The following is a 16892-nucleotide window of genomic DNA, read 5'->3' as shown; positions in this document are numbered from 1 at the left end:
GATTACCTTTTGATATGCAAGTGACTGGCAAGTGACTATCTGGTTTCCCAGTTGCACAACCTCTTCCTCTAGCAGGTATCCAAGATACAACCATATTGGCAAGAGCAGCTGCTATAATATACTGCTATGGAGCCAGGAATAGACAATTGGTGGAAAGGGACCAAAGACTTTCAGAGCCCTTGTGAAGTTAATTTATGAAGCATCATGATAACTACCAACAAAAAAGAAGCAAACATAGTTACTGTCATGAATATATGGTAATTTGTTACGTGAAGTGATTTCTACCTGGTGGCTTAACTCTCTGAGAAGTGCTGAAACATTATCATAACTGTTTAGGACATCAGGTAGATTATTTCAAATCAATATAAATGACCCTATAGTCAATATTGCCAAATTTGAAAATTTGTATTTCAGTTGTGGAAATGATGTAATAAAAATTAAGATTTTGAATGTATTTCTCAGGAGTCAGCAATTTGCACTGGAAGGAATCTTACAAGAGTGCCAAAAGATCTTCCTACCAATTTAACCAGTTTGGATTTATCATACAATTCAGTGGATGTGACTGATCTTGAAAACAGTAGAGGACTGCAGGCATTCAAGAATCTGGTCTTCCTCAATCTTTCGAATAACCACATCCCAACTCTGAGCCCTGGGGTTTTTACAAGCCTGAAGATGCTGAAGGTATTGGATCTGAGTAACTGCAATATTAGTTTGCTCTGCCCCAAGGCCTTCAAAGGTCTTTTGAGTTTGAAGATCCTGATTTTGAACAATAACAGAATAAAGGCCTTAGTGCCTCAGTTCCTCGGTGATGTGCAGGCATTGTCAACGTTGGACCTAGCCAATAACAAGCTGACCACAGTCTCCATCCAGTTGTTAGAGAAATTCGAAGGAATACATGAGGTTCGACTGCAAGGAAATTCTTGGGTCTGTAATTGCACGCTGTACCCACTACAGAAATGGCTGAAGCAACATTTTAGTAAGTAATTAATGGTTGTCAAATTAAGCTCAGTTTCAAAGGGTCTTGCTCTCAGGTAAGTGCTCAGGGATCTGCCAAGACACTGAATTGTCAATCTGAGCCTAGTCATTACAGCATAGAATGGAGGGACTAATTTTAACCTGACCTGCCCTTTGAAAAGACAATAGGTCAGGTCAGCCATCCTCTTTAAGGCCCGCTTCAATGGAAATATTGGACAGCCTGTAACACATATGGCTGATCCATCCACATTTGTTCACTGTTGGGTGTGTTAGGTTACAGTGACCCACTGAGTGTTATCCTAGACTGCAGTATAAAACACACTTCCAATTTCAGCACAGTCCATCACACATGGCTGTTAGAATCAGACTGGACCACAGCTGGGGTCTCCATGACACGGGGCCATTAGCAGCACATAGTTCATAGTCCAGAACTGGTTATTAACACTAGCTGAATCCAGCACAACAATGGCAATCATTTGCTAATCCATAATCGGGGTCAGCCAGTAGCACCCTTACCTTTGAGTCAGAGGTTATGGCTTCAAGGCCTACTCCCAAAACCTGAGGACAAAAATAGACTGATGCTTCAGCGCCCAAAAGAGGGAGTGCTGCACTGTCAGATGAACCATCTTTCAGATGATAAATTAATCCGAAGCCCTGTCTTCCTCCTCAGGTGAATGTAAAAGATCCTACCACACATATTGGACAAAGAGCAGGAGAGTTCTCCCCAGTGTGCTGGCCAATGACATGGAGATGGTGGCATAGTGGTAATGTCACTGGACTACTAATCCAGAGGCCCAAACTAATGCTCCGAGGACACAGGTTCAAAATCCACCATAGCAGCTGATGGAATTTAAATTCAATTAATAAATCTGGAATTTTAAAACTAGTCTCAGTAATGGTGACCATGACAGCTATTACTGATTGTTGTAAAAACCCGTCTGGTTCACTAATGCCCTTTAGGGAAGGGTCCTGCTCCCATCTGACCTACATGTTGACTCTAAACTGCCCTCTGCAGTGGCCTAGCAAGCAACTCAGTTCAAGGGCAAATAGGGATGGGCAACAACTGCTGGATTTGCCAGTGATGCCCTCATCCCATGAAAGAATGAAGAAAAAAAAAGTTATCCCTCAATCAATGGAGCTAAGCAATCCCATAACAAATGCATCAGATCAAGCTGCAGTCCTAACACATTCAATCGTGAAAGGTGGTGGACAATTAAGCAACTAATGGGGAGAGGAGGTTGAAAAATATCACCATCCTCAATGATTGGGGAGCCCAGCGTGTCAGTGCATAAGACAAGGCTGAAGCATGTGCAACTATCTTCAGCCAGAAGTGCTGAGTGGATGACCCATCTCAGCCTTCTCCTGAGGTCCCCACCATTGTAAATGCCAGTCTTCAAACAATTCTATTCACTCCATGTGAAAGCAAGAAATGGCTGAAGGCACTGGATACTGCAAAGACTATGGGCCCTGACAACTTTCCAGCAATAGTACTGAAGACTGGTGGTCCAGTACTAGCTACACCCCTGGCCAAGCTTTTCCAAAACAGCTACAACATTGGCATCAGCCAGGCAATGTCGAAAATTGCCCAGGTATGTCCTGTACACAAAAAGCAGGACAAATTCAATCTGACTCATGATCGCCACATCAGTCTATTCTTGATCATCAACAAAGCGATAGAAGGTGTCATCGACAGTGCTATCAAGCAGCACTTACTCAGCAATAACCTGCTCAGTTTGGGTTCCACCAGGGTTACTTGGCTCCTGACCTCTTTACAGCCTTGGTCCGAACATGGACAAAAGAGCTGAACTCCAGAGGTGAGGTGACAGTGACTGCCCTTGACATCAAGACAGCAACTGACAGCATGTGGCATCGAGGAGCCAAACAAAATTGAAATCATTGAGAATCAGGTGAAAGATGGTTGTGGTTCTTGGAGGCCAATCATCTCAGCCCCAGGATACCACTACAGGAGTTCCTCAGGGTAGTGTCCTGGAGACAACCATTTTCAACTGTTTCATCAATGACCTTCCCTTTTTGGTTTTTTGCTGATGTTTGCACAAAGTTAAATACTAATTACAACTCCTCAGATATGACAGCCTGTGCAGACATGCAGCAAGATCTGGATAACATTCAGGCTTGGACTGATAAGTGGCAACTACATTAGTGCCACACAAGTGTCAGGCGATGACTATCTCCAACAAGAGAGAATCTCACCATCTCCCCTTTACATTCAATGCCATTAGCTTAGCTGAATCCTTCATTATGTGGGTTACCATTGACCGGAAAATAAATAGTGTGGCTTCAAGAGTAGGTCAGAGGCTGGGAATTCTTTGCTGAGTAATTCATCTCTTGACTCCCCAAAGCCCATCCACCATCTACAAGGCACAAGTCAGGAGTGTGATGGAATGCTCTCCACTTGCCTGGATGCTGGAGTTCCAACAACACTCAAGAAGCTTGACACCATCCATGACAAAGCAGCCTGCTTGATTGGCACCCCATCCAACACCTTAAACATTCAGTCCCTCCACCACCAGTGCACAGTCAGCAATGTGTACCCTCAATGAAATGCAGGGTAGCAGCTTGCCAAGGTTCCTTCAACAGAATCTTCCAAGTCCGCAACCTCTACCACCTAGAAAGACAAGGACAGCAGATAGATGGGAATACCACCACCTGGAAGTTCCCCTCCAAGCTACTCACTTGGAAATATATTGCCGTTCTTTCATTGTCACTGGGTCAAAATCCTGGAACTCCCTCCCTAACAGCACTATGGGTGCACCTACATCACACAGACTGCAGGGGTTCAACAAGGCAGCTCACCACCACCGTCTCAAGGGCAATTAGCGATGGGCAATAAATGCTGGCCTAGCCAGCGACATAAGGACAAATAAAAATAATACTTTAAGTATATTGTGTGGTACAAAAGCAACGTACTGCAGTTGCTGTAAATCTGAATTAACAACAGAAAATGCTGGAAATATTCAGCAAGCCAGGCAGCATCTGTGTAGAGAAAAGCAGGATGAACATTCCAGTTCAATAACCTTTCATCGAACCATTCGTTGAGGTATCTGATCATTATCACAGCGATGTTTGTGGCATGTTGCTGTGTGCAATTTGGCTGCCATGTTTCCTACATTACAACAGTGACTACACTTCAAAAAGTACTTCCTTGGCTGTGAAGAGCTTTGAGACATCCTGAGGTTGTAAAAGCTCTTTCTTTCACCGTGCACGCTGGTCAGTTGTACCTTTGTCCACAGCATGACAGCCAATCTTGCTTTAACCCATGTCACTCAACTATCAAACATTGCCTTGTCACAGCCAAACAGAGCTGCCGATCTCTGTCCAATCCTTTCTTTTACAAAAATGCCATTCTGTTCTTGCACTTTATTTTTTTAAGCACAACTTCTTGATCTAATCAGGTCCATTTTAGCTAATAAACACTCAATAGCTTCTGCTTAAATGTCTTTTTTCTCTCTACAATATGACAACATGGGGTGCAGGGGGAGATTTCTGTTGTTTATTAGCATTGACAATGTATTTATGCAAAACAAAATTAGCCTCTATGTAAGCATCCTTCATGCCCTTAGGCTGTGATAGGCATTGACATACTCCTAAATTAACGTTGTCATATAGGCAAATATGGTAGCCAATTCATGCACAGCAAGGCCCCACATAAAATGAAAAATCAATCTGGATTTCCTGTTCAAGTCTGTTCAATGTATTGGGACCTAACATTCCTGATCTTCAGATTTGGACTACTACTACTGAGCCAATGCTGATATCCTCCTGTGAGTAAAGTGGTACTTGATTAGTCTAAATAGCATAAATCATATTGGCCTTGTGACTTTGTACTTCACAGAATGCTCCTGCCAATTTGTTAACTGCATTAACAGACACATCATTTAGTTACCCGTGTATAGAAGTAAAATAACTGCAATTGTGGCCCTCAAAATGCAGAAAAAAATACTATTGTGAAAGTATTTCCATCTTCCTGTCAGACCATACAGAAGAGATACAGTGCATGCTCCCGCCTGACCTCCACGGAAAGAACTTGCTGAATCTGGACCTCTTGCCTGTGTCCTGTTCAGAAACGTTTGAAAGATTTTATCGCCTCGTGAATTCAGTAACTTCAGCGTTCACAGTCGCAGCTGTCACCAATCAGAGTAAGTCATAGGCTTCAGCAGAAATCTTTGTAAATTATTTTACATTTTCTCAAGAATGTTTGCATGATATATCTAGCTGTGTTTGTATCATCATTGTCTGTCACATGAGAAAGGTGAGACATTGAGCACAAAAAGTCTGCATCTATTTCTTTTAAATGACTTACCAGGTGTAATATATATTCTTCTTCACCACCTGGGAGTTAATAATATTGACTCTGTTTCAATGATGGTTTGACCCAAAGCCTTCCATATTCTATCTCCAGAATTTTTTCCTAGCCTCCCCTTTAATATTTAAATATTTCAATTTTCAAGAATGGCCTGCCGGCACTAAATGAGTTAAAGAGGTTTAGAAAATTGGGACCTCTGGGTCCACAAATGTGTTAGCTTTATGAGGCATGAATAACATATCGGAATGAGGATATTGCAAAGTAATCCCCAGTTTTCCATTTTTCATTAACTCTACCCACTGAAAGCGCATATCGACGATGAGCTGCAGTATCACATTCAGGCAAGAGGGTTTATTAAAGCTCTGCATTTTATTAAATGGCTATTTTTCCATATATATGGTGTTTGTATTTACAGCCTCTTCATCAAAAGTTTGCATTCTTCAACAGCAAATTGGATATATGAATTACCTTTAACTTAACAATGATGTACCAAATACTACACAGAAGAGGGGAAAAATAAACAGTACTGTAGGAGAAAAGTTACCAAAGGTGACTGAAAGCAATTGTCAAAAAAGTTAGTTTTGATGAGGGTTTTTGAGGGAAAAGATAGAGATAACAAGACAAAGAAGTTTAGGGAAGACTTTCTAAAATATGGGATAAAGGTTCTGTGATCAAAATGCAACAGAGGAGAGTATGCAAAAGGGAACAGGGACAGAAGACCAGAGGGTATCTGCTGACATATAAGCTTGGAGGAGAATGTCAAATTAGAAGGGAGTGAGTTTGTGGAGGATTTGTAGACACAGATAAGGTTTTTGAATTCAATGTACTAGGGAAAGGTGAGCCACTGGAAGTTGGCAAGGACAAAAGATAATGGAATTACCTGGAAAAACTCAGCAGGTCTGGCAGCATCGGTGGAGAAGAAAAGAGTCGACGTTTCGAGATAATGGGATGAGGGAAGGTCAATGGCAGCGGCTGCATGAGTTAGTGTGGGACAGGATGCAGGCAGTACAGTTTCAGGTGGATCTTTGCAGGCCACCGGGGAGCTCAATGTAGTAATGCAGCCTAGCTGGATCTGGTAAAATCGATGGAAATAAAATAGAGGGATGTCAAATGAGCTGCCTACTCGTTTTTATGCATTTTACACTATCGCCCCAAATTATCTATCGCATTACTTAAAATAATATAAAAGGCACTGAAGACTTTGTATAATTGCAGTGTAAAAATACTGCAACTTTGTGGTTTAACAATATTTCTTGTGGTAAAATTATACACTCACTTACCTGGTTGTCACTACCTGTAGCAACCTATTGGGTGCAATATCACTTTGAACACCAAGGCCATAGTTCAGAGAGAGGAAGAAAAATAAGTAGTTGAACACCAGCTTTTGGACCTGTTCTTGAAGTTTTACTCTGTGACATTACAAGTGATACCTTTTTTCCTGCATGCTCACCATTTTGAAATTGTTGTTGCACATTTTACAAACACTGCAGCATTAGAAATGTGCATGAGGAATCTGAAGCTAAGTAGATGGTCAAGCCTGATTTTTAAAAAAGCATTTGTTGTCCAACATGAATGCACTGCACATTTTCCCTTTCAAATCTATAGATTTAATATTCTTCCTCCAATGATTGCTGCATTTGTGTAAGTTCATGTCTGTGTTACTTAATTTATTTTGCAGTGACAATAATTGGGTACAATGGTCAATTAAGAAACTTCAGTCTACAGTATTTACTTTTCTGTCTATGCTCCTATTTCTTTTGTTCATGCGATATGAAACTATTGGAACCAATGATTTTTGCTGAGACTTCCTGTTTATTTCCCCTCATAATTCAAAGTATTTTTTTACCTCACTTTTCTGAATTGCTTTTTAATATTTTGAGTTCCTTCTTGAAGATTACTTTGCTTACTGTCTCTGCTGACCCTGAATTTGTCTTTTTTAAATATATGTTTGTTTAACAAATCCTTTGTGAAGTTGCTACACAGTTTGTTACGTGATACTCAGGCGAGTACAATGGCATATTGTAATTGTCAAAACAGTTAACAATAAGCCTGAAACCACAAGCTTTGCTGGCGGGTCCCTGGATAGTTTGCGGGCATAACTCTCACTCAGTTGAGTCCGGGAGATCAGGGGAGGTGCTGCCTACATGCATCTTACTGAACTGGGCCTTCTTTGTATCAAACAGATGACAAACATCAATAGCTTGAAATACATTCCCAGTTAGTTAGTTCTTACTATTCTGTCTGGCAGTCGGGTTGTGCAGAGATACTGGGGTAGAACATAGTTCCTGGAAGGGGCTCCGGACTGGCACGCCCCAGTTATTCCAACTCAGAAATGTCTCAATGGTGCTTTGCTCACATTTTTGTTATGTTCACTTCGCCACTAGGGGGAATGCATCTTCCAGCAGCTAGCAGTACCAAGCTGGTATCAGTTTCAAAGGAAATGAACTCTGGTCAAATCTATAATGGCCAATCACTCTATTCCACCAGGTTTAATTCAAGTGGCAGAGGTGAAAATAAGTCCCGGGGTACTTTAGGCTTTTAAATAGGATTTAGCCCATTAATTTCAAATAATATAAAAGGGCACGGAAAACTCCGTATGACTGCAGTGTAATATGCTTGCGACTTTGTAGTTTATCAATCCACCATGTGATAAAAATTGTGCACTCACTTAGTGTGCTGATGCTGCCTTCAGCAATCTATTGTTTGCAACTTCACTTTTACAACCAAGTCCATAATTTCAGAAATGAAAGCAGGAAAAAGAAACAGTTGAACACTACCTGTTATAGCTTTTTAAAACACGGAATCATTTCCACCCTTGTAGCACCTGGAGTCATAAGAGTGCCAAAGGAAAGAGGGAAAGTTCATTCCATGCAAATCATAGGGAAAGTAGTCAGCTCGAATATGAAGTCCAGTTTTGGGTGTCCTATTTTAGGAAGGATGTGAAGACAATGGACATGATTCAGAAGATATCTGGGATGACTGGCTTTAGCTGAGAGCATGGAGGAGAGAAATTGAGACTCTTGTAAAAACAAAGAAAGCTAAGAGACATTCAAAATTAAGGATTTTTGGAAGGTAGATAGAGAAAACCTGCACTCATAGGCCATAGATTCAATAACCAATCACTATAAATTTAGGATTTCCATGAAAAGAATGAAAGGAAAGGTTGAGGGGATTTTTTAATGTAGGGATTGTAAAGAGGTAGAATGCCCTTCCAGAAACTGGAAGGAAGCTGAATCTATGATGATTTTAGAAGGCAAGTAAATTAATATTTGATTTGGACAAATTTGAATGTACTTACAGAGAGCTGTGGTAGTTGTGATGGGCTGAATGGCCTCCTTGTCTGAGGTAAAATTCTATGATCTATTTATGTTTCCACCCTGCTGAGCTTTCCTTCAATACTGTGCTGTAACTTTGAGCATATAACACAGTGGTGTTACACGATACTCAATTTGAAGGTAATCCTGCTGACTTCTGTACTAACTACGCACTCTGTTATTGACTTGGGTCTAGGATATCGGTCAGCTGTTAGGGTTGCCAACTGTGATTAAATGTGTTCCTGGATATTCTCATCGCATCACTTGCCCCCTCACTCCAGCCATTCGTCAGGTTGAAAACACACTGTTTTCCCATGGGAATTGGAAAGCAAAAAGACTTGTTACGCAATTGGACGATGCTTGACCGTCAGCCAGACAGTCTTTTTTCTCCCCGTGTTCAATATTTTTATATCTGGTAAAGAGAAATGTTCAAAGAAAATGACTAAAAAAAGTATTTTTAAAGGTCCTGATGATTTTTCTCCAGGGTTCCACACAGCAGTGTCCTGGAGATTGATCTTCAATTCCTGGAAACTCCAGGCCATTCCTGGAAGGTTGGCAACACTTGTTCAGCTAGACGTCATGCTCTACATGTGCTCCCTGTTGTCATTATACTCTAGGCAAGGGAGTTTCAGATAACTCCCTCTAATGTTATTGTCTAGCACAGTAAAACATCTTCTGTCAGGATGTGCTGTAAATTTTGCTGAACAATCTGGCTGGTTCCGGTTATTCTAGGGTAAAAACATATAAGGTTGAAAGATATCATGTTACTGCAGAGGCAGAGTAAAGGTCATGAAAATAATTTACATGTCTACCTGCTGCACAGGACATTCTCGTTTTGATAAAGGAGTCTAATCTTAATACAAACTACCCACCTAATCGGATAAGTTACTGGGAGTGCATAAAACAATATGAAATAAGGCAACAATTAGTCAGTGGAAGATGCAGCCATTTTGGCTGCTGTTGCTTGCTGCAAATTTTCATCACCAAACACTCCTTCAGGTGATGCCAGCATGTCAGGCCCACAAAATATAATCTGTTTTATCTATTTATTGAAGGCTCTATTTTGCTAGTGCTTTTCTTTGGCTTTTATGGAATCTCCTAGTGATGTCTAGGAAATTTGGAGGGTAGGTTAGCAATCTCAGTTGTGGAGCGGTGGTGACAAAGTGGTAATGTTACTATACTGGTAATCCAGAGGCCCAGCCATTGGAGACATGGGTTCAAATCCCACCATAGCAGCTGGTGGAATTTAAATTAAATTAATGTATCTGGAATTGAAAGCTAGTCTCAGTAATGGTGACCGCACAACTATCATTAATTGTTGTAAAACCTCATCTGGTTCACTAATGTCCTTTAGGGAAGGAAATCTGCCGTCCTTACCTGATCTGGCCTACATGTGACTCCAGATCCACAGCAATGTGGTTGACTCTTAACTGCCCTCCGAAATGGCCCAGCAATTGCCACTCAGTTCGAGGGCAATTAGGGATGGGCAACAAATGCTGGCCTTGCCAGAGGTGCCCATACTCCATCAAAGAATTTAAAAAAAGTTGTGGCTCAGGCTTTCTCGCAGCATTTTTTATTTGTATTTAAGGAAATTAAGCATTTTCCGTTAACAGACCAAGGACGGACTTTTCCCACCCTTCCTGCCGTGGGTTTCGTAGTGGGCGGGAGCGGAGAATCCCACGGCGGTCAAAAAGTCGGAAACCCGCCGGCGTAAAAGTAGTTTGTGATTCTGCCGATACACGCCGTTGGTTATCCCGCTGCCTCGTGGCGCGAATGCCGTTTGCATGCATTACCATCTCATGAATGCTCATTAAAACAGCCGCACGCCGGAATCTCGTGATACCTCCCAATCTTGCGTTCTGCCTACGGGAAATTACATCGGCATGAAACCCGTTTGAAAAGGACTGGCATGCACACGTCAGATCTCAGTTCGCTAGTGACTTTGAGGTGAGCACAAGATACATAGCCTGCCTGCCGTAGCGCTGTGCCAATCTTGTTGCGATGAACGGCACACTGCTGGGACTGTCGGGCTGGTCTTTTTTTTTATTTGTTCACGGGATGTGGGCGTCGCTGACTAGGCCAACATTTATTGCCCTTCCCTAATTGCCCCTGAGAAGGTGTTGGTGAACTGCCTGCTGACCTGTCTGTTCCTGCTCTTTCCCTATGTTGTCCAGAAGGACAGTACTGTGCTGCGGTACTCATGCAGGCCTCCACTTTCAGCCCCTGACCCGTACTGCGGCCAGGGTTGGGGGGTGCAGGGGTTTTCTGCTCCCAGTGGCAGAAGCTGTTGTCTACAAGGTCACCACTATGCAGTGGTACTCGGGCAGGACTCCATTTTCAAAAACGATCATTTCGACTGGGGGTGGGGTGTGAGTGGAGGGTGGGGATGACGAACACAAGGGGGGCAATGGGGAAGGAAGGCTGTGCACAGGCTGTGAGGGGGGGAAATGGATGGGAGGCAGAGGGGCAAGGAGGTGGAGGGGTTGGGGAATAATGGGAAGCAGAGGGTAGACTGAGGGGTAGAAAGCTGGAGCCCAACAAGGGTACATGAAATGTTGAATTTCAAGGGGGTCAAAGGGAAAACACATGTTTGACTGGAAGAGGATGCATGTAGACTCTGGAATAGGAAGTGGGGGTATTTTTAGTGTGGCACCAGAGGGATGGGCTGCACTGAGACTCAGAAGGTTGGGGGAGCTGGGGGGGGTGGGTGGTTTGGGAGGGGACACTGTAGTCCTCAGTCATTAGGGCAATGGGGAGCTCTGTGAATGTCTAAGTCCTTGGTCTGGGTCTTGCAGTCAGGAGTCAGAGAGTACAGACAGTCCTGTGCTGATGTGGAAAGGAGTCATAGAGTACATGCAGTCCAGGGGCTATGTGGCCCTCATAATCAGAAGTCAGAGGTAAGAGACAGTCCAGGGGTGCAGCGGGCATGTAGCAGGAGGAATCATTGGGGGCACACTGCAGTCCAGCTGCAGAGAGGGGCAAGGGCTGTGTACTCCAGAGGAAAAAAGCACAGCTTGGTGTGTGGGGCTGACTCACAGTTGGTGTCCTTGCACTTGGCTGCCTCTGTACTGGGCTGCAGATGGAATGGTAACTGGAGGCATCTGCAGCCTGTAGATTGGAAACACATAATAAAGGCGGGGGGCTGGGGGAGTAGACGAAGCTCTCCTTGGGGGATGCGGGGGAGGGGTTCACCTCGGTATGTGACCGTGAACACAGCCTCCAGATGGGATGGGTAAAGGTCCACATGGGGCATAGGCACATCACAAGTGATGGACACGGAGAGGGGAGGGTAGGAATATCCACCCCAACAACTATGGGATCCAGTATTATTTGGGGAGGCTGGAGAACAACAGGAGGGAGCTCTACCTTCACATCGTGAGGTTCCAGGGATATATCAGGTACACAGACAGCGAGAGAGTCCAATTGCATTTCAAATTAATAGTGGAGAACCACCATCTTGCTGCACCACAGTTATGGCGCTGTCTCAAATCAAAAGTACCAGCGAATCTGATCGGGAGGGGCCTGAGGTTGTGTGGGAGGAGTACACTGCTGGGTTAAGGGGCCCTTTCTGGGGACTCCCTCAAACTTGTTGGTGACATAACGGTAAGCATGAGTCTGCTTAGTGAGAAAGGAGGAAGACCTCCTTGCTATGAAAGCTACCAAAAGCTAATGCCTTTATTAGCACTGTTAAAGGGGTACTCAAAACTCAGTGGCTTCACATCATAGTTGCTGCATTTTAAGAGTAACACAGAGGAATGTAGAGTTTGGGAATGCCGGCAATAGTGAAGGAGGCACAGCTGCATCGTATATGGCATTCCATCAATGAAGGCCTGTCACCTGTTCACCAGAATTGGCATTCATAACAGGCCAAAGGGCATCCACTCATTGACCTTGAACAACTGATTGGTCATTACTATGCCACATCAGAGATTGGAGCACAGAACTAGGTTGGGTCACTCATCTCATTTACAACTTATCCTATGCAGGGCTCCAGATGTTACATATCTGGGATGCCATTTTGTTCACTTCGATGTGTGTGCTAGCACATCAGGGAAAAGGCTGTATCAGCCACCATGCAAGTAGGGCATGAAAAACCTTTTAATTTTACATTTTACATTTTACAAATATTTCATATTTGAGCTTCACTTTCTTGACCCTTTCATCATTAATGTCTTCAATGTTTCATTTCAGAGAGAAGGCAAAAGCACAAATAGATCCAGGGCTCAATGCTGCCTTTGTCAGGGTCCTAATGCAAAGGAGTAGGTGAAGGAGGGAGAGGTGAGTGCAGCTCCAGCAGGAGGCTCTGCCTGAGGGACATGGTCAAGGGGAGCCAGGAGGAGAGACCCAGACAACAGAAGTGATCGCCAGACCTAGGATATACTGTAGAAGAGTCTCCTATTTACAAATGATTGAAAGACAATGCTGTGCATGTCTGCGCTTGTCCTGAGCTCTGGTACATCACATATGCCACATTCTTTGTGAAGACCTGACACCACATGGAGTTGGAGGGTATCCCCTGCCAGTGGCTTTGAAGGTGACCACAGCGCTCAATTTCTTTGCCTCTGGGTCTTTCCAAGGATCAACAGGGGACCTGTGCAGCATCTCTCAGTCCACAACACATCGATGCATAAAGAAGGTCACAGATGCCCTTTACAGGAAGGCCTATCATTACATCAGGTTTGCTCCGGTCAAAGATAACTAGGCTGCGAGATTCACCAGCTTTGCCACCATCTCAGGCTTCCCAAGAGTGCAGGGTGCAATAGACTGCACCCATGTGGCTTTATGGGCTCCATGGCAGCAGGCCTGAATATTTATAAACTGCAAAGGCTACCATTCCATCAATGTACAACTGGTGTGTGATCACCGAAAGCACATACTGCATGTTTGTGCATGGTACCCTGGGAGTTGCCATGACTCCTACATCCTGAGTCACTCCCAGGTGCCTAAGATTTTCGAGGGCCTGGATGGTTGCTTGGGGATAAGGGGTACCCACTGAAATGCTGGCTGATGACACCGGTATGTTGTCCTCAGAGTCGTTCCGAGGGGAGGTACAACGCTGCTCACAGCTCCACACACTCCCTTATAGAGCAGACCACAGGGCTTCTGAAGTTGTGCTTCAGACGTTTGGACTGCTCAGATGGCTCACTACTATATACTCCTGACAGGGTTTCCTGCATCATTGCAGTGTGCTGTGCCCTTCACAATCTGGCAATGCAAAGAGGTGACCCTTGCCAGATGCTGAAATTGAGGAGGATGAGAGCTCATTGGAGGATGAAGATCTGGAGGCCCAGGAGCCTTAGGAGACTGCTGAGGGTCAGTGTGAGCGCAATCGCGCTATGGAGGAAGGAAAATAAAAGCAAAATACTATGGATGCTATAATTCTGAAGCAAAAGCAGAAAATGCTGGAAAAACTCAACAGGTCTAGCAGCATCTTTGAAGAGAGAAATCTGTGGAGAGAGAAACAGAGTTAATGTTTATGCCAACATCAGCACCTTTTTTAGCACTAACCACCACCATTAACACTCCCTTTGTCCTTTAGTTCGTAACATCTTTGTCAATTCCTCCTTTGTCCCCATCTATCGCTGGCCTTCTATCCAGCTCCACCTGCTCCATCCCACTTTAACAGTATAAATCTCATCATATTTCCACTTCTCTTTAGCTCTGAAGAAGGGTCATACGGACTCGAAATGTTAACTCTGTTTCTCTCTCCACAGATGTTGCTAGACCTGCTGAGTTTTTCGAGCATTTTCTGTTTTTGTTGTGAAGGAGGAAGGAAGACCTGGGAAATGTGCTTGTGGTACTTTAATTGCTGACAGGTTCCAGGGGAAGTAAAGTTAATTGAGGGAATATGGCCACATCTCCCCTAGCCTTCAATGCCATTCTCTTTCATCTCAGGGGATGTCCAACCACTTGCAGCAAGAACGAGTCCTGCATTCACACTTGCATGTTCTGGCCTCATGAATTGCCAGGTCATGATCTTTGCTTTGGTCCGCAGTGCCCTGTGAATGCGCTCGCTCTGGGAACTGAGAGTTCTCTGAGGAACAAGAGCGATGCGAGAGAAGACTTGAAGCCTTCTCTGTCACCTAATGATGCAAACATTGCTGCCACTGAGATGAGGATATGGCTAGGGATCTTCTCCTCCAATACATGTCTTGTCTTCTGCCACTACCAATGCCACTAGATTATCAATGCTGGTGAGCTACCCTCACTCAATGGTATTCCTTGAGGAAGAAGGGTTAAAAATGCTAACATCACATACTTCAAATAAAGATCTCCCTGACATCACACAAGGTGCAGAGACTAGTTCAACTGAGGTTGACATCACAGGAATGTGAATCTCACAGTGGCACATTATCACTGAGTGGGAGGATGGCTAAACATCCACATAAGAGAAGTCCAATGTACAAAATCACAATGCCTTCAGTTGACCAAGACATTCACATCTAAAGTGCAATTTCTTTATGGTGGTAGCACACCCATGACCCAAAAGTGATTTCAAAATTTCTTAACTTTCCTAACTCTACCACTGCACTTGGGTGCAGCCCCGACATCTGCAGCTGAGGTGGAGGAAGCCTTGCTGACTGCTACATCCTGATGTCTGTGATGACCTTGTCGGACGTCCTCTGGTGGTTTGAAGCCTGGAGGGTCCCGGCCTGGTAAGGGTCTCCTGCTCGGGGGCAGGCGTGCCCCCAGTGGCCTGAGAAGCTAGAGTTGATGGGGTCACAGGCAGAGGGGCTGTAAGCATTGCACACCCTTGGAGTGTCCTGAAAGAAGGCCCCTGGGGTGCCTGAGCACGCTCCCCTGACTCCTTGAGGAGATGGTACCCCTGGTGGGAGGTCAAGGTCCCCATGTCGTCTACATCTTGCTAGTGCTCACCAGGGTGTGTGGCTATGGAGTGTAGGGCCAAGTGCAAATCCGGCAAGACCCGCTGGACCAAGGTCTCCACAGTGGTCACCAACCTTTCCATGGTGGCCCCGAGATGCTCACATGTTGGCCTACGACATCAGACAGAATGCAGATGGACTCCTCCATCGTTTGCTCTAGCCTTCCGAGTGACTGTAAAATTTCTGCCGGATATTCCGCTGCCTGTCGTTGCATCTCCAGTATTGAGTTGCAGGCCAGAGGATCGTCACCTGACTCAGACTGAGAGGGTGGCTGTTCTCCAGCAACCCTCTGAGTGCCAGAAACCTGGGCTGTCCCTGCCTCAGACTGCTGTGGGGACGTGTTAGGAGGTGTTCCCCAGAAAGTGACCCCTAGCCTAATCTACAGCTGTACTCCACCGAGTTGTGTGTCTCTGAGCTGGTGGAGGGTGTGGGTGAGCGCAGTGATGGTTCTTCCAGAGCTTCATCTTCAGGTGTGGCCTAGGGGCTCGGACTTATTCTGGGCTGCCTTGTGGGTCTCCATCTGCTGGCGCCCACAAAATAGAAAACAGAGCTTCAGCTGATGAGCATGAGCAATATAAGCCTGCACGTGACTCACTGTGATTGTCAGGATTTGTTGAGGTGATGGAGCTGTGATCCATACAAAGTTTCTAGGAGAGGCCGATCCCCCTTCCCCACAGGAGCAATCCCTGTCCTCCCCAGCCAGCTCGACTGCAGCCTCCTCAAACTCAGTGAGGACAATGATCTCGGCCATCCCTCCCCCGGTCTGTGATCTCTCGCGCCTATTGTGTGCCAGCTTGGCCTGTATGAAGAAGAAAGAAAGGCATGTGATGAGAAGGGATGGAGCAGAGGTTGGCTGGGATGCATATTCCTTGTGTGTGGTGAGCATCCCCCCCCCACCCCCCCCCCCCCCCCCCCCACCCAGTAGGTCCAAAGGATGGAGTGTGAGCAACATTATAGATAGGATGGTGGTGGTATGAAAGTTTCCGTGAGAGAACGATATGTGTCCCCCGCTAATGGTTGTGTGAGACCCCGGAAGAGAGTAGCCATTTGAGTGCATGATGCCATGATGAGAGTTTGATATTGAAGGAAGTTGAAGGATGACTTACCCTGGCAGAGGGGATGTGACCATTCATCCTCTTCCTGCACCAGATGGCATTTTGTGCACAGTTGCCAGCCGCGCTGACCTCCTGTGCGATGACCTCCTAGGCCGGAGAGGTGAGGCTGGTATGCTCCCTGGTGCCATCCCTGGGATATAGGACATGACTCTGCGCCCGCACTCCTCTGATCAAGGCCTCAAGGGCCTGGTGGGTGAAGCTGGGTGCTGCGTTCTTCTTGAGGCTTACGGCCACTTTCTTGTGCGTGGAAAACATCTGTAACAGTCTCTTGGAGACAGGT

At 45.0% G+C, this 16892-nt stretch overlaps 1 protein-coding gene across 1 annotated transcript in view; it reads left to right on the top strand.

Moving 5' to 3' along the window:
- The window catches only part of c17h1orf210 (chromosome 17 C1orf210 homolog), a 51061-nt gene that overhangs the window by 28677 nt on the left and 5492 nt on the right, over positions 1–16892 (top strand). The window contains exons 3-4 of the mRNA XM_078560849.1: positions 463–976; positions 4968–5132. Coding sequence (XP_078416975.1) covers positions 463–976; positions 4968–5132 — 679 coding nt within the window. The remainder of the gene's footprint in view (positions 1–462; positions 977–4967; positions 5133–16892) is intronic.

The sequence above is a fragment of the Cetorhinus maximus genome, chromosome 17 (assembly GCF_964194155.1).
Source record: "Cetorhinus maximus chromosome 17, sCetMax3.hap1.1, whole genome shotgun sequence".
NCBI classification, from domain to species: Eukaryota; Metazoa; Chordata; class Chondrichthyes; order Lamniformes; family Cetorhinidae; genus Cetorhinus; species Cetorhinus maximus.
This window is presented reverse-complemented; position numbering and strand designations above follow the sequence as displayed.